The sequence below is a fragment of the Solenopsis invicta genome, chromosome 8 (genome assembly GCF_016802725.1).
Source record: "Solenopsis invicta isolate M01_SB chromosome 8, UNIL_Sinv_3.0, whole genome shotgun sequence".
NCBI lineage: Eukaryota > Metazoa > Arthropoda > Insecta > Hymenoptera > Formicidae > Solenopsis > Solenopsis invicta.
The window spans coordinates 23,416,659-23,440,649 of record NC_052671.1 but is presented as its reverse complement, the minus strand read 5'-3'; the positions used below and the strand labels follow the sequence as shown (position 1 = coordinate 23,440,649).

At 33.9% G+C, this 23,991-nt stretch overlaps 1 protein-coding gene and 1 long non-coding RNA gene across 5 annotated transcripts in view; one reads left to right on the top strand and one right to left on the bottom strand.

Annotated features, from left to right (window-relative positions):
* The first annotated feature begins 3,804 nt into the window (after positions 1 to 3,804).
* On the top strand, positions 3,805 to 5,464 carry LOC120358546. Its single transcript, XR_005575480.1, has 2 exons — positions 3,805 to 4,319; positions 4,403 to 5,464. It is a non-coding gene; the product is annotated as an uncharacterized LOC120358546 (long non-coding RNA).
* A 1,554-nt stretch (positions 5,465 to 7,018) lies between these two features.
* LOC105202499 (general transcription and DNA repair factor IIH helicase subunit XPB) overlaps positions 7,019 to 23,991 on the bottom strand; it is a 32,294-nt gene continuing 15,321 nt past the window's right edge. Inside the window, exons 14-16 of one of the 4 annotated variants that reach the window (XM_039453110.1) lie at positions 19,865 to 20,013; positions 7,540 to 7,656; positions 7,019 to 7,407 (exon numbers count right to left, since the gene is read on the bottom strand). In XM_039453110.1, the coding sequence (XP_039309044.1) occupies positions 7,279 to 7,407; positions 7,540 to 7,656; positions 19,865 to 20,013 (395 nt within the window). In that variant the 3' untranslated portion in view covers positions 7,019 to 7,278. Of the gene's footprint in view, positions 7,408 to 7,539; positions 7,657 to 19,864; positions 20,014 to 21,806; positions 22,028 to 22,152; positions 22,807 to 23,991 lie in introns of those variants that run through there. The other 3 variants (XR_005575477.1, XM_039453112.1, XM_039453111.1) reach the window with 3 other exon arrangements.

The window sequence follows — 23,991 nt, the reverse complement described above, 5'->3', positions numbered from 1 at the left end:
TTGTAATGCAATGTACCACATGCAGAACAGTTTTTTCTGATTTGTGTCATTATTGATATTAATAGTTTAAAATTTAATACTACACTTAAGGTTTATAATAGCCGTAAGAAATTGGTTAATCATCGATTATTCTCTTATAAATTAACTATGATTAGTCAATTTCTTACGGTTACGGCTATTATAAACCTACTTTAAGTAATTATAAACCAGCCTTAAGAATGCAGAACTTTTTTATTATCACTACAGATTTTACTACAGATCAATTAAAAGTATGACCGGAGCAACGCACGCGAACCACTTAACCTCCAAAAGCCTTGCTTAATACGTCCTCGGACACGTCTTCGCGAAGATCGTCTTATTTATAAATGTGTGCGTGAAATAAGACAGTCTTAAATGACTATGAATTAATGACTAACAAGGTAGCCTTAAGCACATGCTTAGATGTATTTATGAATCACATTAAGGCGTTCCCAAATAAGATCATCTTGAACAAGGTAAACCTTGAGCATTTGTTTAAATCCTGCCTTGTTTTTCGACTATGAATCTAGAGGGCACCTTAAGATTAAACTTAAGGTGATCTTAAGAATAAGTTCCGACTATGAATACGGGCCTATATAAATCTTATAACCTCAACAGTAGACTCGAGAATTTCGAGTCAATTAGTGTAATATGATTAATTATTTAAACTTTATTAGCTTACATTAATTGTAAACAATTAAAATAATCGTTAATCGAAAAATTTTATTTATTTAATGAAAAATAAAATACAGCAAAATATCTCAAAAAATTCTACAATGCGTGATCATATAAATTAAAAGTAATGAAGGATAAAATTTTTAAAAAATATGATTAAAAATAGAGAAAATGTTATAAAATATAAAATTATTTATTAAAGTTGAGTTTTGTGATTATATATCAAATAATATATTTCAATCAGTACACAATATTTTTTAAATGCTTTTTTAATATTTATTCAATATTAATTATTTATTGTACAATTCATTATAACAATAATATTTATTAAAAACTTTATTAATATTTATTTAACATTAATTAAATGTTTAAAATGATAATTTTAAAAAATATTAATTTAATATTTATTTAATGTTTATTTAACATTCATATTTCATTAATTACTCATTTAAAATAATGATTTAGGAAAATGTTTATTTAATGTTTATTTAACATTTATTTAATATTTATATAACATTAATAATTTATTTGCAATAATGATTTAAAAAAACATTACTTTAACATTTTTTCAAAATTAATTAAATTTTTATTTTGTTTTAATTCTTTATTTAAAACTATAATTTCAAAAACGTTAATTTAATGTTCATTTAACATTAATTTAATATTTATTTTACATAAAATTTTATTTGAAACAATAATTTCATAAACATTAATTTAACATTAATTGCATATTTATTTTATATTTATTTAATATTTACTTAATATCCATTAATGTTTAATTCAAATATTATTTAATATTGATAGATATTTATCGTCTCGATAAATCAATAACATGTGGTTATCCGCTGCCAAAATTGCGTTTCCGCGGAGATTTTTAATATATTTAACATTTTTAATATATTTTTTCCTACCAAACATTATTGATTATATTATTATATTTATATAATTGTAAATCACTCTTATTTTTTAAGTACCATAGTAAAAATTATAATTATAAATTTTAACAGTTATTTTATCCAATTTTTGCACAGATCGAAGAACTGCATAAAGAGCATGTTAATGTATATATAAGTTGTATAAAAAATAACTAAAAATATTTTTTATATTTTTTTTCCAATACTAGTCATGTTTTTACAAGAATAAAGGAATCTACGATCTAATTAAAAATCTACGATTAACTAGTCTTGTCTTTGCTGTCATTTTTTTGAATTTAAGTATTTCAACTCCAGCAAACATTAATTTGAGGTTAGAATAGTACTCTACAGCTTTGCTTAAGTTTACTTCGACCACGACTTGGCGAAGATCGTCTTATTCGGCTGTATATACGTCATACAAGACCGTCTTATTACGACTATGAATTCATGATTAATAAGATAGTCTTAAGTCTGGTCTTATTTTGAATAAGATCTGTCTATGAATCATGTCGATCAAACAAGACCAAACAAGACGTTTTCAAACTAGATCGTCTTGGACAAGTCTTGACTTGAGATTTTACTCAAGCATTTGCTTGATTCATGACTATGAATCTAGAGGGCAACTTAAGACCGTACTTAAGACGATCTTGAAAATAAGTCACGACTATGAATACGGGCCTAAGGAGCGCGATACATCGTCTCAGGACCTTGCGTTACGCCGTCCGGCGGCGCCGTTGTTAAGGCGCGAGCGGTGGGAGGGGAGCAATAGGCGTGCGTCGAAGAATCCGGCCGAAAGTTGCAAGTAGTAATGTTTAAGCATTATGCACATTTGTGTTACCCAGAAAACCACGTCATTTCAGAAAAAGTACACCAGATCGTTTTTCAGGCATTTCACCTTCATTTTTTACCTTTCCAAGGTCGCAAAAACAATTTTTTTATAAGACAAGTTTGATGTAAAATTTTCCGCTCTTTCGAAATCCGCAGTCAAAAATAGGGTGTCCCATTTAAAAAAACCATTGTGTCCTTGAAATAACCTTCAAAATTGACCTCAAGGTCAAAACCAATGGTACAATTGAATGACCCCCTCTGTCCTGGTCAACTTTTATCTAAACCATTTTTTTGTAGATACCGTTATTTGGAAGATATTCGGGTCCATAGATTAAAATGACTCACCCTGTATATCAAATAATATATCCCAATCAGTACACAATATTTTTTAAATGCTTTTTAAATATTTATTTACTATTAATTATTTATTGTACAATTCATTATAACAATATTTATTAAAAACTTTATAAATATTTATTTAACATTAATTAATATTTAAAATAATGATTTAAAAAAATATTAATTTAATATTTATTTAACGTTTATTTAACATTTACATTTCATTAATTACTCATTTAAAATAATGATTTGGAAAAATGTTTATTTAATGTTTATTTAACATTTATTTAATATTTATATTATATTAATAATTTATTTCCATTAATGATTTAAAAAAACATTACTTTAACATTTTTTTCAAAATTAATTAAATATTTATTTTACTTTAATTTTTTATTTAAAACTATAAATTTAAAAACGTTAATTTAACATTTATTTAACTTTAATTTAATTTATACTTTACATTAATTTTTTATTTAAACCAATAATTTTAAAAACATTAATTTAATGTTCATTTAACATTAATTTAATATTTATTTTATATTAAATTTTATTTGAAACAATAATTTCATAAACATTAATTTAACATTAATTGCATATTTATTTTATATTTATTTAATATTTACTTAATATCCATTAATGTTTAATTTAAACATTATTTAATAGTGATAGATATAATATTTATCGTCTCGGTAAATCAATAACATATGGTTATCCGCTGCCAAAATTGCGTTTCCGCGGAGATTTTTAATATATTTAACATTTTTAATATATTTTCTTCTATCAAACATTATTGATTATATTATTATATTTATATAATTGTAAATCATTCTTATATTTTAAATACCATAGTAAAAATTATAATTATAAATTTTAACAATTATTTTATGCAATTTTTGCACAGATCAAAGAATTGCATAAAGAGCATGTTAATGTATATATAAGTTTAAAAAAAAACTAAAAATATTTTATATATATATATTTTTTTTTAATACTAGTCATGTTTTTACAAGAATAAAAGAATTAAAAATCTACGATTAACTAGTCTTGTCTTTGCTGTCATTTTTTTAAATTTAAGTATTTCAACTCCAGCAAACATTAATTTGAGGTTAGAATAGTACTCTACAGCTTTGCTTAAGTCTACTTCGACCACGACTTGGCGAAGATTGTCTTATTTGGCTGTATATACGTCATACAAGACGTCTTATTACGACTATGAATTCATGACTAATAAGATAGTCTTAAGTCTGATCTTATTTTGAATAAGATCTGTCTATGAATCATGTCGAGACCAAACAAGACGTTTCCAAACAAGATTGTCTTGGACAAGCCTTGACTTTTACTCTAGCATTTGCTTGATTCATGACTATGAATCTAGAAGGTAACTTAAGACCGTACTTAAGACGATCTTGAAAATAAGTCACGACTATGAATACGGGCCTATGTCTCGACGACCGGCGGGTGGTCCTTGCGCGCGGTGATACGCGCTTATTCGAAGACTTTATTAATTTTTACCTCGTTAACTATGGCGAGTATTAAAAAATGGTAAAGGACTTTTCTGCTCAGTTTTACTTGATCTATCAATCCACGAAACCAGGGGCGCTATTTACCTGACATCCTGTATATAGAGTAGAAGAGCCAGCTACGAATGCATGAGCTAATAGAATAAGACAAAGAACAAGAGATCCCTCAATAGTCACAATGCAAGTGATCGCAAGTCTGCAGCGTTGACGCGTGCCACGGCGTAGTGCAGGGGCATGAGGGAGCGGTGCGGTGCCAAGCTATCCTTCCCCTCGTCACGCGCCACTTACCGTCGCGGCGTCGCCTACAGTCGGGCCGCGGTGGATGGTCCTACCGCTCAGGCGAGCAATCGCTTGTCTCTTGGTGCGCTCTTATTCGGCCGACTTTAATATTTTATTACTCGAAAGTTGTTGTAAATTTCGCAAAATATTAAACTTTTTGATTTATCTCGATCTCTTCTACCTCATCGTGATAATATGTATACATTGTTTTGGGACACTCTGTACACGCACGCGCGCACGCACACATATATAATATATGCGTGTGTGTATTAGAATTGTTTGTAACTTATATAAACTTATATAACATAAGACATGATTACAATGATGCTAATAACTAACAATAAGTTGTGATTACTAGTATTAAATATTAATATTAAAAAATTCACAATAAAATATAGCATTACAAACGACATTTATATATACGAGGACAGTCCAATAAGTACTTAGCCTACAAAAGAAAAACGAAAATTTTGGAAAAGTGGCGATTTATTTCTTAACATAGTCTCCTTACCTCGATACACTTGACCCAGCAATGCTCCAACTTCTTTAACCCATCTGAAAAATACGTTTTCTCAAGGTCTGCAAAGTAGGCATCCGTGGCGGCAATAACCTCCTCATTCAACTCAAATTTCTGCCCGGCGAGTGACTTTTTCAAGTTTGGAAACAAAAAAAAGTCGCACGGGGCCAAATCTGGAGAATACAGTGGATAGGACAGCAGTTCGTAGTGCAATTCGACCAATTTGGTCGTGATGACGGCGGAGGTGTGAGCCGGTGCGTTGTCATGGTGGAAGAGCACTTTTTTCTTAGCCAAATGGAGCCGTTTTTTCTGCAATTCGGCGTCGAATCGGCCCAATAATTCGGCATAGTAGAGCCCTGTGACCGTTTTGCTCTTCTCCAGGTAGTCGATGTAAATCACACCTTGTGAATCCCAGAAAACGGTGGCCATCATCTTTCCGGCCGATTGGACAGTCTTCGCCTTCTTCGAAGCACGTTCGCCGGGTGAAGTCCACTGTTTCAACTGTTCCTTGGTCTCTGGTTAGGTGTGTACCAGTGGATCCATGTTTCGTCGACGGTTACGAAACGACGCAGAAACTCCTTCGGATTGCGCTTAAACAGCGTCAAACACTGCTCTGAAGTGGTCTCACGGTTGCGCTTGTTGTTCGGAGTGAGCAAACGCGGCACCCATCGCGCCGACAGTTTTCTCATGCCCAAAATTTCATGCAGGATATGACCCACGCGGTCTTTTGAGATGCCTACTGTTTCAGCTATCTCGCGCACCTTCAATCGGCGGTCTGCCAATACGAGATCGTGGATTTTTGTCACGTTATCCTCCGTGGTAGCCATGTTCGGGGCACCTGGGCGTGGCTCATCAAAAACCGACGTGCGATCACGTTGAAACTCGTTAAACTAATTTTTGACGGTCGCCATCAAAGGAGAAGAGTTACCGTACACAGCATCCAAGCGCTCTTTAATTTCGCTGCGCGATTTCCCTTCTAAAAACAAGAATCGAATCACCGACCGATATTGCTCTTTTCCCATTTTTCTAAAATCCGCGGACACGACCGCTTCCACACGCGGTCAAAACAAAACTACAAGTCCAATTCGGCTAAAATTTTGACAGTAGCCGTCTACGAGAATGTACTACACGATAGTAAATCTCTCTTGCGATACTGGCACCATCGGGCAGTGAGGCTAAGTACTTATCGGACTGCCCTCGTATGTATATTTTATGATACATTAGAATATTTAATTTCGTACAAGAATTAACATTATTTGTAAAGCATGTCTAATAAAATATATAATAGAACATGTATTTTTTCAATATACATATTCAATTATATATAGTAATTAAATTGCAATAATTTTACTTACAACAAAGTGACAGCTAAGCGCAGTTCTGGAGAAAGAGGTGTCTGAATGCTGTTCTTCTTAATATGAGGATAAAGCAAATTTACTAATAAATTAGACTGTTCAGGCCACATTCTATATAATCCAAAGAATTCCTTGTGGTCACTCTGAACCAATTCTTGAACAAGATTATGATAAAATCCTTGACCATTTCGTAATCTGTTCACAGGCCGAACCCACCAGCGCCGTTCTCCTTCTTTTCATAGCTTGCCATTGTAATAACAATAAATTATGCCAAGATAGACAAAATAAAAGAAACAGTCCAATTTTTTTCAAATCCGTAATTATTCTAACCTTAAAAATAAACTACTCAAAACACATCACTGTTTTGCATGTGATTTCAAACGATTTGTTTTCATTGGCCTTATATTGTTACACTGTTGCATTGTGAACACACGTGGTCGTAAAAATTACGCTTACGTCCTACTACTTTACTCCCTATGACCAATCTTATTGTAGATGGACCTTAATAACTTATTATATAATAGAAAGCTCATTAAAGTTTACTACACGACAGACGAATAACGATCGAAATAGTTGTCAAATAGAACTATTTTTTTTTTCTGAAACTTTGTAACAAGATTCAAGTTTTATCGCCGTCGATAAAACTAATATAAAAAAAAACTATTATTGATTGAAGAAAATTACAAGATTTAGATTGTTATGATTATAACTGGTTACAATTTCTTTTATCGTTACAAGCGATACATGGAATACAGACTAAACTTGACGGTAACAAAATCATTTATTTTTCAATTTGCGATGATAAAAAAGTATTACGAAAGTCATACTATTTATGTTCTGAATTTTTTAAAAAGAGGATGTTTATTTGCCGTCGATGAGCCAGGGGCTTTCTTGTATTCGTAATAAATGGCATCGTCCGCTCCTGACATCGATACCATCGTACCAGCTTTACGTACAATCTGAGAAAAAATTTATTATAACTTTATTATAAATTTATTATAACTTTAATGATTAGATATGTAGATAAGATTTAACTGTTATTTTAAAAACTTCACTCTATACAAATCATGTTTTATGTCCGTGTTACTTACTGGTCTTGGGCCTTCGCCAGGTATTCTTTCCTCATCTGCATCCGTATCACTAGCTGTTAACACTTGTTGCAATAATTGACCTTGTTCCTCTCGATTTCCATACATTAAATCAGGCTCCTAAAAAAATTACAATCGTAATCATATTTTGTGATTGTAAAATATCACAGATATACAAAGTTGCTAAAAGTGTTATGGACTAATATTTGAAATCATTTTTTTAAACATTTAATAAAATTATTTAAGAAAAAATTTAACTTTTGAATTTGTAAATCGACCAATACCATATAATAATTCTTTATTCTTCTCTTTATGACTCCTAATTTTTAATACTGTGATTTTAGAAAAAAAAATATTTAAATAAAAGTAGAGATATTCGATCGTTACTGTAACAACGCAAATTAAACAAGAATGCCTTCTACGGTCGTAGCTAGATTTTCGTGCTTGTATTATTCGTGTAATTTTATATACTTTCCTCAAATTCAGTAAACTGTGCGCCGAATTGTTTTTTCAGTCATTTAAATAGAAGTTGTTTTGCTTTTAACTAGAATTGGATAAGCTAATATACATTTTTTAAATTAAATTAAAATTAATGATTTATAAAATTAATTTAATTATATAAGTAAAAAATAATTAGTTAAAAATCACGTTAAGTTTAAATCAACTTAAATTAAATCAAAAGCTAATTTTGAAAAGCATTACTTTCATCAAGTTTATAGAAATTTATAAATTTTAAAGTTTGATTACTTAAAATAATTATGGATCGTTAATCAAACTTAATATTTATTTATAAATTAAGTATACAGTGTATTCAAAAATTTGCGTATTCGGAGTATACGACATGATATTTTATGCTAAAAGAAACAACTTTCTTCTTTAGCAAAATTGCGTTGGACTAATCATTTTTGTGTGAGAGCGGTTAAAGTTAACAAATAAGCATTTTAGTATACAAGGTGCTGCCCAGGGCTGGGGCGCGCTCCTCACTCACTTGTTAGTACTTGGCTAATATTTATAAGTAATGTCTTCAGATGTTAATACGGTTGCGTTATGATTAGTTTTCGGCATTTTAAGACTGTTCATATAAATTATAAATATCGAGCAACAACTTCTTCCATATTGCTTAAAATATAAAGATTACAAAATAAATATTAATGTCATTCCTTTCGTGAGGGGTTGCTAGTTCCCCATCGGACGCCTCCCCAGGTGACGGATAGGGAAACGCTCACCGGCATGCCGGAGGGTACCGGAAAAATAAAATATCTAGGGCGGATCAAAACCAACACCAAGGATAATGGACAAAACGCACGGAAACAGTACCCCAGGTGGCAGCCCAGTTGTACTAAAAAAATCTACCCTCCAAGGAGGTAGGCTTCACGGATTCTGGGGAGGGGGGGGGGCGCAACCATTGTTTGATAAAAGAAAAGAAAAGGAAGTAACTAGAAACAATCTTACTTCAAAAACATTAGACGGGGTAAAACAAAGCGGACATAATATCTTGACTCCTAGTATATTGCGCTCAAATTCGATTAGCGGAACATTCCCTATACAAAAAGACAGACTTGTAAGGAGCGACTCAGAGTCTGGAGACGATAAAATTCCTGCCTGAGGCAATTAGACAAAGGTGTCTGGGGAAAACAAAATCTCGTGATAGCCCTGAAACCTTAACTAAAATCTCAAAACAAAGAAAATTAAACTTCTATTAGCTAAGCGCTCCCGTCCATACCTCTAATAGGTTCAAGGCACTTGATTCTGAAGAACACACAAATACGGATCCTCCTGTAAATAAATTAGCCAAACCACCCCCAATCTATGTGGACCAGGTAATTAACATGCAACCCTTTACAAAACTACTTAATAAAACTGTCAAGGGAGAGTTCGAAATCAAAGTCCTAAGAGCGGACAAAGTTAAAATACAGCCTAAGTCAACACAAGCATATTCAACTATCGTCAAAGAGCTTAAAAACAAGGAAACTGAGTTCCCCACCTATAAACTAAAGCAGGAAAAAAGCTTCCGAGTAGTCCTCAAAAACATGCATCCTTCGACTGATGAGAAGGAACTAAAAGTAGCAATCAAAAACTTAGGTCATCAGGTGACAAATGTGTGGAACATTAAAAATAGGATAACTAAGAAACTTTTACCCTCGTTCTTTATAGACCTCAAACCAAACACAAACAATAAGCAAATTTATGACACTAAGTTTCTTTTGAACTGCCGTGTTAGTTTTAAGTCCCCGAGACCAAAAAGGCAAATCCCTCAATGCGCTAGATGTCAAAAGTACGGCCATACACGAAGCTTCTGTCATTGCAAGGCTAGGTGCGTAAAATGTGCTGGTGATCATGCGACAGCTGATTGTCACAAAAAGGAAAGATCGGACCATGTTAAATGTGTCTTTTGTAGTGGAAATCACCCAGCAAACTATAAAGGCTGCGCTGTGTATAAAGAGTTACAGAAATCGAAATTTCCTCAGCTAAGACCCAAGAAAATCTCGACTGCTCGGTTCAAAATCCAAGCATCAAAGACGTTGCTGAAGCGGCTGGATTGAACTTAAATCTTGGAGAAACTAAATTTGACACGCCTTCCCAAGAAAACGAGCAAATCAATGAACAGGATCGCCCACAGTTCAACATAGTTAAAGAATTGTAGGAGTCTCTGCAGAGCTTAATAAGACAGATGGCAGCTATCACAAATACGATAGGAGAATTCGTGTCAAAAATAGTGCAATCTTCAGTACATTAAAACTTGTCCTATGAAATGCCAACGGGCTATCACACCGCATATGCGAGATAAAGATTTTTCTTGCCTCTCATGACATTGGCATACTACTACTTTCGGAGACTCATTTTACTCAAAAGAGCTACATAAATATGCCAAATTATAACAGTTACTTCATAACACACCCTGATAGACCTGCCCATAGAGATACGGCAATTCTCATTAAAAACAAAATTAAACATTACCAGACAACTTCTTACCGCAAAGAACATATAAAAGCGACTAGCGTAGTCGTGTAAGACTGGAGCAGTCTATTAACTGTTACGGCAGTGTACAGCCCCCCCCCCCCCGAAGCATAGAATCAATCACGAGTCCTTCATCAATTTTTTTCAAACGCTAGGTAATCGCTTCATTGCTGGGGGCAACTTCAACTGTAAGCATGTGCACTGGGGTTCCCGTTTAACACTCTCCAGAGGCCGAGCACTGCTCAAGGCAATGCAAACCCTAGTATTGGATGCGATTTCAACTGGCCAGCCAATCTATTGGCCTTCAGATAGAGCAAAAACACCAAATTTGCTAGATTTTTGTATAACCAAAGACTTTTCAAATAATTATATCGAGTGCAAACCAAACTTTAAGCTAAGCTCAGATCATACTCCTGTTCTAGTTACAGTTAACAGTGCCATCGAGATGAAATTGCGCAAATGCACGCTCCACAACAGCAAAACTGACTGGAATCACTTTCGGAATCTTTTGGATGCTCACCTTAGCTCAAATATAAGACTAAAGTCTGAAGAAGACATAGAGATAGCCGTGGAAAGATTTAATAACCTGGTTCAGTATGCCGACTGGGAATCAACTCCATTATGTGAAGAAAAAGATACTAAGCTAAAATTTTCTAATATAGTCCTTGAAAAAGTGTCGGAAAAAAAGCGACTAAGAAAACAGTGGCAATTTACTAGATGTCCACATATAAAAACTAGGCTTAACCGAGCTATCAAAGACCTTAAGCACCTACTCAAAGCAGAGAGAAATAATGGAATCCAAAAATACCTACAGGAGCTGGACGCTTCAGCTGCCAGTGATTATTCCTTGTAGAAGGCAACAAAGAAGTTAAAACAGCCCAAAACAGCTTTCCTTCCGCTGCAGAATAAAGATGGCAACTGGAATAGAAATGACTCTGAGAAAGCTAAGACCTTTGCAAACCACTTGCAGTCTTTTCGCCTCACCCTTACGAGGGAACAGTCGAACACGAGATAAAGGTGATGCGCGTCCTAGCTGAACCTTCCTCCCAGGTAATTCCAATAAAGAAATTTCGTAAAACTGAAATTATAGCAACCATTAAAAAACTGGATCATAAAAAAGCATCGGGCTATGATCTGATAACCGGCTTGTTACTCAAGAAGCTACCCGATTCTGGTTTCTAACACATCTCTATAATGCAGTCTTAAGACTGAATTTTCTTCCGCCACAATAGAAGGTTGCCCAGATCAAAATGATCTTGAAGCCTGGTAAAATTCCTGAGGATCCCAAATCTTATAGGCCCATCAGTTTGCTCGCGATCTCCTCTAAGGTATTAGAGTCTCTACTGTCAACAAGGATGTTGCCAGCTTTAGAAGAGACTTAGTCGCGGAACATCAATTTGGGTTTAGGTTTAGGCAAGGCCATGGTACAATTGACCAGGTGCATAAACTATTGATAAAATTCATCAAGCTTTCGAGGAAAAGAAGTACTGCTCAGTTGACTTTCTGGACGTCTCACAGGTTTTTGAAATGCTAAAATCCTACCTCAAAGATCGATACTTCCGAATAAGTCATGGTAAGGCAATAACAAACCTCCGACCCACCTCAGCGAGAGTGCTTCAGGGCAACGTATTGAGTCCGGTCTTATACTTGTTATACACAGCTGACCTGCCCACAAACAATAAGGTAACTGTGGGTACTTTTGTCGATGATACTGCCATATTAGCATCTCATTTAGAACCTAAGGTAGCTTCCGCTGTTCTTCAAACCAGTTTAGATAACATATCCTCATGGACAAGAAACTGGAGAATCAAGATAAACGGTTTGAAATCAATCCATATTACATTTGCTACTAGAAATGAAACCTGCCCACCTGTCAATCTTAATAACAAAAATACCTCAAGCAGATCACGTAAAATATCTTGGTATGCACCTTGATAGAAGGCTAGTATGTCAAAAACATATCTTCACTAAGAGAAAGCAACTAGGATTGCAGCTGAAAAAGATGTATTGGATGATAGGTCGAAATTCCCAATTAAACTTCACTAATAAATTACTTCTTTATAAAGTCATCACTAAACTTATATGGACATAGGGGATCCAACTTTGGGGCACGGCGTCTCACTCCAATATAGAAATAATCCAAAGATTTCAATCTAAAATGCTGAGAGTAATCACAAACGCACCCTGGTACGTATTAAACAAAATCTTACATCGAGACTTCAGCATACCCATGGTAAGGGATGAGATTGGAATAAGAATCAAGACATATAAGGACAGAATCTCAAATCACCCAAACACTTCAGCCAGACATCTAATGACAGGCAACAGTAACAGGAGATTAAAGAAGAAGACACCTCGCAACCTAATTATAAACTAAAGTCAAGATAGTATTAATGTTTGTATGTACCACAGGGCACATCAAATATAAGCTCTATTTCACGGTCAAACATATTACTGAATGTCCTAACTGGACAGATTGTAATCGCTAAGGGTTAAAAAAATTTTTCATTCCTTACGTAATAAATAAGTAGAAAAATTGTCTAATTCTGTAGGTCTATCTGAAAATAAAGATAATGTATAAATAGTAAGATGCTTTGCGTGAGCCGAGTGTTCTATTATTCCAAATATTTCATAGTTTCATTCAGTAACAATTTTATCGGTATCTTGAAATTTATCACGTATCTTTCAAACTTTTATCTAATTCTAAGTATCAACAAGATTTAAAAAATTGTAAAAAGATAAAAATAGTTTCGGTACAAAAAAAACAAAAAATTACTTTTTTTTAAACATAACTTTTTGAAATTATTCATTTTTTTTTTAAATTTAAATTTTCTCAAATTATCTACAAATACTTTGTGGATAATTTTAAAAATAAGTGAAACATTTTTTTTAAAGATTCGGTAAAACATTTCTAAGACGTTAAAAGTACATTATTTCGTAAAACACAACTTGTATTGATTAAATCATAAATAAAATTCCAAATATTAGATAACATTAAAAAAAATAAATATTTTTGAAAAATTTAGACTCACTTTTATGGTATTCTAACAAATAAAAAATAAGATATTTTTTGACATCATGTAAAATCTTTATTTAAAAAGATAGATCAATGTGATAGATCAATTTCTGTTTTGTAAATATGTATTTTTAATTTAATACTTAAACACATAAGTGGATCTATGAGACCTTCCCAAAAAAACCTTACTTTTGTGCCATTTTATTTTAGTTAAGCAATAAAGTTGGTCAAGTTGTAGCAGTCGATAAAGGAGACTTTAAACTTTGTTTCCACCTAGCCCGAATCTTTTTTCTTAATCCGTCTTCACACAGGGTGCTTTTCAGCTACGACACAAGTCGACACTGTGTAACAGTGTCCATTAGTGTAAGAGAGAAAATTTTAATTGTTTTACTCACACTAATGGACATTGTGTTACACAGTGTCGACTTGTGTCGTAGCTGGAAAGTAGACACACTAAGCGATCGAAAATCTAGAGGAATTTTCAATATGTGTTTAAGGGTTAAAATTGTAAGATGCTAGAATAAATATAAAAATTTTAATATTAAAATATTTATATTTTACGGAGCTAATTCTTTACTCTACATTGAAAATAAAACAAATTTTTTCAACAATATTTATTTTTTTTTTATGTGATTTATAACATTTAAAATTTCATTTCAAGAAAACAACTTATAAATATTAGCTAAAGACTAGGAACAAATGAGTGAAAAGCGCGCGCCAGCCCTGGGCGGCAGGCTGTACCTTGTAGGCTAGAACGCTTATTCGTTAACTTTAACCACTCTCACACAAAAATTATCAGTCCAACGCAATTTTGTTAAAGGAAAAAGTTGTTTCTTTTAGCATAAAGTATCGTGTCGTGTACTCCGAACACGCAAATTTTGGGACATTGTATATAAAATAACAAAAAATATTGAAAAAATAATATATTAATACAATATAATATACAATATAAACACACTCTATTTAAAGAAATATTATTAAGTAAGAAAGTACTTTTTCTTTTATCATTTTTTTACATAAATAATTTTTTTACATAGATAATTTTAACTTTGTAAATAAAATAATAAATTAAAGTTTGTGTTTAAAAAATAACTAATTAAAATTAAAAACTAAATCATTAAAAATTAACTAGTTAAAATTATTAACTCTTTATTATTTAACTTTTTAACTAGTTACTATCCAATCCTGTTTTTAACACAAAATCCAATTAAACTATTTCTTACAAGGTGCCATTTGAAATTTTAAAGTTACCCTTTCTTTTACCTCGTAAAAACTCTCAGAATTTAACACATTAAAAACTTCATTTTTTTAAATAGAAGTATATTATTTAAAAAAATATGATTCTTTTTATTATTCTCCATAAAAGTACTAAAGCAGAGTTAAAAAATCAATAATTTATAAGATAATTTTATTTTTTATGACAAAACATGCTAGAATAAAGTATAAAATATTTTGTAAACTAGTGATTTTTCGATTATTTTAATACTTAAATGTAAAATAACCCAGAGAATTATATTATATATCTATAAAAAAACATATAATTTTATTTTTTTAATTGTAATAATTTTGAAATCTCAAAAAATGATATTTAAAGAGAAAAATTGAGTTTTTAAAAAAATTTATGTTTATTATAATATTTATCCCTCCGAAACAATCTTCTTTTCACGTCTTTTTTTATGTCATTATAACACCTTTGAGGATAGAAAAATTTCAAATTTTTTTTGCTTAAATAATACTTTGGAATGTATAGAATATAATTTTATTCGTCTAAAGTCGGTCTGGAGCTCTTTCATGTACAAAATAGCCATGTTTGTACGCGGCGCCATAGTGTGTGGAGAGAGCCTCGGAGCGCTCTCCAAGTATTCTGCCTTTCTAATTCAACTGTCAAGTAGTTGAGGGTTCCTGATAGTATTGTAGAGGCACGAGATTACGTAAATTAAAAAAATCTAAGAGGTCTTGGAGGCAGAGGCAAATTGATAGGCAAACTAATCGACGAGTTAACAATATACTATGGTCTAGCTATTCGCAGAAATTCTAATTCCATTGAAAATATGAGACAAGAAATGTGGGCAATTTTATTCCACAAGATTTCTACAGACAGCGAACCGCAGCACGACCGTTGCCCAGTCAAAGAAGACTCTTGGTGTTCTTGGTAACGGCAGCAGGCAAAAGCGCACAACGGATTACATCACTACCAACACAAATCAGTTTTGAATAATGAAGTTTTTAAAGCTGTTCAACCAATTTATGAAGAATTAACAATAAGTCAAGACGAGTTACTATGCACTGTGTTGGCGGGTTTACCCAAAATAGCAACGAGAGCTTCAATTCTGTGCTGTGAGCAATAGCACCAAAAACCGTTCAGCAAAGCAATCGTTAATATTGCCGCAAATTGCTGTTTGCAATTTTAACGATGATTTGTACAGCATTATGGAAATTATGCAAGTCTTAAATTTGATAATTGAGAGTCTTTGCTATAATTTCTGCGTTGAAACAGATAAACGCCGGATCCGCGCAGCTAAGCGCGCCATGACCAAGAAAGCTCAAGAAGCTCGTAGACAGCAGACATCATGTTACATCGCGTCTAATTTGTATCTCGCGCGCGAGCTAATTTCCCTAGCCAAGGCAAACTCTCACACTGTATCCAAGCGCACAATACTTTCCGAGGTTGCTAGATTATTTGATCCGTTAGGTCTTCTCGGACCCGTGGTGGTTATCACAAAAATAATTCTTCAGGAATTATGGCAAGCAGATTGTCAATGGGACGAGTCTGTCCCTCAAACCATACAATCACGCTGGTCAAAATTTAAACTTTAATTGCCAGAATTGAACAATTGACAAATCTCACGATGCATAAAATTCTCTGACCAGAGGAAAATGTTCATGCGCGATAGCTTGATTGATTCCCGAACCTTTTCTAATAACTGTGTTAAAAGAAGCGCATCGGATAATTCTAGTATTGGTAACGAGATAGCCTTGAGAGGCGCGATGCGAGATTTCGAGCACAGGAGCTCAATGCGTTATTTGCTGCCGTCCTCCGTTCGGACGTAAATGCACGCACCGTAAGCATGTTCACTGGCATTGCAGAACCCATGTATCTGCACGAGTCGTGACTCTGCGGCGAATTTCCACAATTTCATTAAACTGGTTGACATCTCCTTCTCAAAAGTGGTCGGCTTTTGTCGCCAACCGAGACAGCGAGATTCAACGCCTAACAAAGCTAGAAGATTGGCGACATATCTCATCTTCAAACAATCCCGCGGACATGTTATCGCGTGGGCTCGATCCTCGCAAACTAACAAATGCAACTCTGTGGTGGCATGGCCCCGCAGAGGGCTAACGCTCTTGCTCATATTCTTGCAATATGAGCAAGAACGTTAGCCCAGTGGAAGGTTTTCTCAGCTAGGAGATGACATTCCCGAAGGGCGGGGAGTTTCCATAGCTATTGCCACCTTTGATTTTTCAGTAGTTGACAAATTGATGAGTAGGGTTTCTAGCTTAACAAGATGTACCGCATTTTTGCTTATTGCCTTAGATTTCACAAAAAATACCAACCAATTCCATCGAGAAGTTTTATCTCCCATACTAAGATATCTAACGCATTAAATATCGCATGCAAAACAGTACAAAAAAGTGCGTTTTCCGGAGAATACAAAGCACTGAGGAAAGGCAATCCCATCAGTACACTATATCTGTCCCCCTTTATAGACGAATTTGGGCTCATCCGAGTGGGAGGTAAGCTTAAGAATTCTAATTTGCAATTTGAGGCACGGCATCCCATATTGTTGCCGCGCAAACATGAACTGACGAAAAGCTTGATAAAGTATGAACACGTGCGTAACATGCACACCAGAGTACAAGCCACCATGGCCGCGGTTAAGCAGCGGTTTTGGCCTTTCTCGCTACGATCGAGCACGCGAAAATTCGTCCGTGATTGTATAACTTGTTTTAGGACCAAGCCCGTTCAATCAGAAGCGATAATGGGTTCGTTGCTGGCAAGCCGTGTCACAGTATCAAGGCCATTCTCGCATTGTAGCGTCGACTACGCCGATTCCATAGTACTAAGAAAGGGCAAACGGCGAAATGCCCGTAATAGCAAGGCGTACATTTCAATCTTTGTACGCTTCTTCACGAAGGCAGTCCACATTGAGTTGATAAGCGCTCTTACTTCAAATGCCTTTATTAACGTATTCCAATGCTTCATTTCACGAAGAGACAAGTCAATCTGTATGTATTCTGACAATGGAACTGCATTCGGAGCTGAAGAGCAAGCAGCTCAAGGAACTTCACGACCTCCTCAATTCAGAACAAGCACAAACAGACATAAAGCGATTTTTACGAGAGCAGGAGACTTCATGGAATTTTATTCCACCCAACGCGCTTCACTTTGGAGGCCTGTGGGAAGCTGCTGTAAAGTCGGCTAAGCATCACATGTCACGAATTATCGGTAAAGCTCACCTCACTTTCAAGGAAATGTCCACAGTGCTAAGCGAAATTGAGGCGATCCTGAACTCGCGTCCGCTCACGCAACTGAGCACTGATCCGAACGACCTATCGTTCCTTAGCCCTGAGCACTTCTTGATTGGAACAGCCATGAACAGCTTCCCTTGCCACGACATATCCGATATAAACGAAAACCGATTGACGCGCTGGTAGAGAGTGGAACAATTGAGACAACATTTTTGACAAAGATGGAGTGTCGAGTACCTCCACTCTCTGCAAAAACGCTCCAATAAGCAAAGATGAGCAGTTGAAGTCGGTGCAACTGGTTCTCGTAAAACAGCAAGGCCTAGCACCGATGCAATGGTTGCTAGGGCGAGTTTAAGAGGCTCACGCCGGTTCCGACGGCGTTGTGCGAACAACACGCAAAGGGCTCGTTTGTGAGACCCTTATCAAAATTAGCTATATTACCTGTAGATATATAAGTTGTAACAAATCAAGCTATAAGCTACTATTGTTTTCTTTTTATCGTTTTATGTGTGATTTATGTATAATTTTAACTAAGCATTTATGTATAGCTTTAACTAGTTTAACCGGACTTGATCCATTTGCGTTACAGTCAATTCTTTACTTTTTTGTGTTGTTTTGAAAACACGTCCTTTCAAAGGGGGCGGCATTGTTTCGTACTACATCGCGTCTGATTTGTATCTCCCGCGCGAGCTAATTTCCCTAACCAAATTGTCGCCTGACAACGGACGCTACCATTCGCCCTGCCGCGTTGCGTCCGTTCGGTTTCTCTCGGCGTTTCCTTCTTCTTCCGCCACCAGCGCACGCAAAAACACACGTACGGTATTCCCGTTCGACACATCATTGTTCTGTACCACCGTCACCACGTCGTTACAAGTTCGCTGCTATACACGAGATTGGCTCATTTCGGTTGTGAGAATTAACAATAAACTGCATACAAAACTAGAGAAAGAGTACTTCCTTCTCGACCATGCCCAACTGCGAGAAATACGCCGCGGATCACAATTGCGTGGATAGCATTCACGCCGCAACACATCAGCTCAGAAAACCATAGATGACGAATATATGAATATAAAAGGTCAATTGTATGGTGCAGACATTGCAGATTAACGGCGAGCCTCTAATAATTACAAGTTTTCTCGTTACAAAACTTTAAATGCGATTTCTGTAAAACACCATTTTTCAAATTGGTGTGCAGCGTAGCTACCACAATTTACATCAGATCAACTTCAAACAAAGCTTATTCTGCGTTAAGTTAAATTGTTTATCAAATTACGTAGTCGTTTTTTAATAGAATTGTTAGTTTTTTTTAAGAACAAATTTTATAAACAATTTTCAGTAAAAATTTGTATACTTTTTTTCAAATTAGTGTAAATTCCACAAAAATTAATATTTTTTAAAAATCCTACATACTTCGATGGCAAATTTATCTGAGAATATAAGAAATTTTGAATTTTTGTTCTACGGCATACCAGTCAGCCGGAATCCTGCACACCAATTGGACTAGCATAGCGCAAAAGGTTATCTTTGGCGTCATGTAGAGGACATTGTTTAAAGTATTTTTTAAATTAAAAAATATATTTTATAACTAGAAATTATAATAAAATCAAACCTCAAACCCGTTTTTTGATTACTCCATTCCATGTAAAAAAATTACTAAAAGAGAAAAAATTTCTTACACAAAGGAAAAATTCTTACGTTATAACCCCTTAAAAACAACAGAGATATTCTAAATGTACAAGTTAAAAAAAATAGCCCATATTAAATGTATATATTACACACACATAAAAAAAAAAACTGCGCCATAAATATATACAAGGCACGTACGAGCGCGCAAACGTGCACGAGCATACATACACACATACACAAAATTGATTATATCATTACCTCATCCATGCCTGCAAGTTTTGTGATGACTTTATAAGCGTAACCTTGATTCACAAGAAACCGTTGACGTTTTCTCGAGTAATTCATTTCCATTGTATCTTGTGATACGAGTGTATAAAAGAATGCGTTATATTCTTCCGCAATTGCACCTATGTAATGAAAGTTTTAACGATATAAATTTATTAAGTAATTTCAATGAATGAATAAGACTCTAAATTAAAACTAAAAATACATGTATTGAAAAGTCTAAGAGTCAATGCATAAATTAATAAATAAAGGGGAAGAGGGTATTATGGCTGTCGACACAATATGGCTACCCTTATTATTTGTTAAATTATTAGGTAACGTATTCTAACAATTGCTTAGGGAGTTATTCGTTCAGTAGCCCAGCGTTTTTTAGTGATGCTAATATGCCAATACATAATGACTGACAATTGTTATAAGGCATTTTTACTTTTGAGAACTTCTAAACTTTTTCACAGTACACTTTTAATCTTTAATTACATACACTTTCTCATTATTTTTAATCTTGAGTGTATTATCACACAAAGGTACATACACTAATGTTTTTTTTTGTTATTTAACTTTTTATTCGGCGTATACATTTCGAGTTATAAAAAGTTAAAACAATAACATAGAATTTTGGTAATATGGTTTTTTAAGCAAAATTTTTATATCAAAATATTTCTTCGATAAATCGATTGTCACTCTAAAGAGCGTGTTTAGAAACATTAGTGACATCATTTTATGCTTGTTGTTTAATGTTAAACAAGGATAAAATATTTTTAATGAAATTTCTAATGGTATTTCTACAGCTTCTGAATGCAAGAAAATTCTAAATCAGGAAAATTCTAAACAATGAAAAATTAAAAATACATAATTTTGTAACAAAGTACTGTGCTTCTTTTAAACTAAATTAATTTTTTTTAATTATTTTGGTAAAGCCCGACCAACAAAGAAACATCAACGCCGAAGCCAAATATCCATGTTAATGTTCCATGGCAAATATCCATGGTATTTGGTGGAATCAGAAGGGTGTGATCCACTATGAGCTGCTAAAATCTGGTCAAACCATCATGGGAGACTTCTACAGACAATTGATCCGTTTAAAGCAAGCTATAGCCGAAAAAAGTCTAGAATATGCGACCAGACACGAGCCCATAATCTTTTACCTTGACAACGTTCGGCCTGATGTTGCTGTTTCAGTTAAAAACTATTTGGAAAATAGCGGATGGGAAGTTCTGGCTCACCCGCCTTATAGCCCAAATTTTGCCCCTTCCGACTACCATTTGTTTCGATCGATGCAGAACGCTTTAACTGGAATACGCTTCACTTCAAAACAGGGTATCAAAAATTGGCTCGATTCATTCTTGGCTTCAAAAGATGAATGCTTCTTCCGCGACGGAATCCATAAATTGTCAGAAAGATGAGAAAAAGTAATGGCTAGCGACGGACAATACTTTAAATAAAGTATTAATTCATTTTATCGTTCAAATAAATGCGTTTTTCAAGCAAAAAACGAACCAAATTAAGTTGTACACCCAATACAATAGAAAATATTAATTATAAACAAAGTTATTCAATAAAATGAAAATGGGTGCCATATACCCTCTTCTCTTCTATATTATAAACATATTATGTTTTAATAAATCTTTCTCATTTGACTTCAATCTTTTTAATTTTAGTTATACATGATGAATAATCGTTTAGAATTAAATATATAATATATTTATTAATTTATGCATCAATTCTTATAGGCTTCAAATCCTCCCTTCAGTCCATGTAAAAATTTCTATTATGAAACAGTTATGAAATTAAGATCCATGAATCTTTCATTTATTAATCATGCATAATTAAAATTAAAAAGATTGGAGTCAAATAAGAAAGATTTATTGTTAACATCGTATAAATTTAAATAAATTAAAGACAGGACCTCAAATAAAGACTTGATGAATCTCATTAAAATACGAAATGTAATGTAATGTTTACTTTTTATATATGCTTATCGGATTGAGAATTTATAGACTTAATAGCGTTTTCAACTGAAGTGGGTTTCAATTCAATCAGTGGTAGATTAATGGTATAACATGCTCTATTGTAGGTTCTTATTGGACAATTTTAGCATATGGCGTCATTAACCTCGTTGGAGTTGAGTCAAACCGCCTGCAATTGAAAACGCTATTAATTTCATAACAATTTCACAGGCTGATATTCATAGTCAATTCGTATTTGAACTGTTTTAAGAAGATGTTAAAAGTATCTGTTTTTTTACCGACTAAGAATGATTATTTTTCGTGCACGCCGTTTTCCTAATTTAGAGATTTAAAATCCCTTTTTCTCAATTAAAGTATAGTCGTCAATGTATCTCATAGTGATCAACTTGGGAGGGTTCCGATAGCGCAACCAATCATCTTGACTTATCTAACTCAACCTACGGAAAATCTCTAGGCATCTGCCATTGTAAGTGATTTGTATGCTATCGGGATGTGCGCTATCGGGACCCGCCGGATCAACTTTATGCTAACAATGCTAAATTTATATCTTTTTTATCTAATCTTACTATTAGTCCAACATGGCATCTAAAGCTATCAACAAGTGCCAATATTTGCTTCATACAAATATTTGAGTCTTTTTCTTTAAAATGAAATTACTGTGCAAATTACACGTAAAAACAACGTAGAATTTCCGAAATTTGATTTAAAAGTCTCATATAAAAGATTTGCGTGCCTGAAAATACAACAAAATGCAACAAAAATAAATCATGGTAAATAGAGCAGTTATTGTGGAACATAGTAAGTAAGATCTTGCATTAGATAGCGCTAAAATTGAAGAACAAAAACAGACGAGTGCGTTTAACAAAAGACACTAGCCTATTCACCTGGCCTCAATGTTATTTCCTTTACCCTTCCACCCGCACGCGACCACGTACCGCTCGACTCTTGCTAAAAAAAAGGATCTATAATACCGACGTTCAAGTGTCATTTTAGCACCCCTTTAAGGAATGTTTTAAAATGCTAATACGACTCATTAGATACGGTCAAAATGATGCTGCAAATGCTTTGAAGCATCTTTCAATTGATCAACATGTCAAATTCTTTATTTTGATTGATTAATCAAATGCTTCAAATCATTAGCAAGACTTTGATCGCAGCGTATGATTGATTGGTGACATCTTAAGGCAATGCTGAAGTGACGGTAAAACTCATTCGATGTTGGTACTGCAAATTTCTCTCCGACGAAAAGTCAAGCGACTCATGGTCACGAACAGGGCGAAGAATAAGAGAAATAGGCTAGCGTTCTTTCAAACGCACTTACACTTTCATGCACTCATCTGTTCTTCGACTTCAGCGTCATCTAATGCAAGTTCTTTAAACTACCAAGTTATTCAATTATTGTTCTGTTTCTATTCAAGATGTTTGCGCACGCAGTAATTTACATATGAAATTCCCGAAGAATAGTTTCTCTTATACTACAACTGCTAGACTTGTTCCAAAAGCACAGTATCGTTTTTTGTTATAATTCCGAGGTCGGACCATGCTTATTTTACACGTACAAAGTCTCAAATTTCTATGCGTAGCAAATGTTGACTAACATAACTATATTTTTATAAATTTTTTTTTCGTTTTTTATATCAAATTGTAGCTATCGGACTTTGTTATTGTCTATACTTTCATTCAGTAAAAAGATTTTTTAATCCGTGTCTTTAATAAAAAAATTTATTGATCCTCATATACAGACGACTCCAGCATCGCCTTAAGACAAGAGATGAGCAATATAGCAGAGAGTATTGATACTTTCAATGTACTTTCCAAAAATGATGACATCGCAAAAATAAACCAGGCAGATTTTAAAAAGTAGCTGCTGAAAAACTTTTTCCATAAGACATTCAAAGGTAGCCAGTGCATTATAAAGTCCAAAAGGCATAACCATAAGGTAAACTGCCACAACCCTTTTCCAATCAAAAAAGCAGTTTTCTCTCAATCCTCAGGACAAATTTTAACTTGGGAGTATCCACTTTTGAGATCTAAAGTGGAAAACCAAGAATTTCCTGAGAAACGATCAATTAAATTATCTATCCTAGGAATAGGGTAGGAGTCCTTGAGAGTCACATTATTTAACTTTCTGTA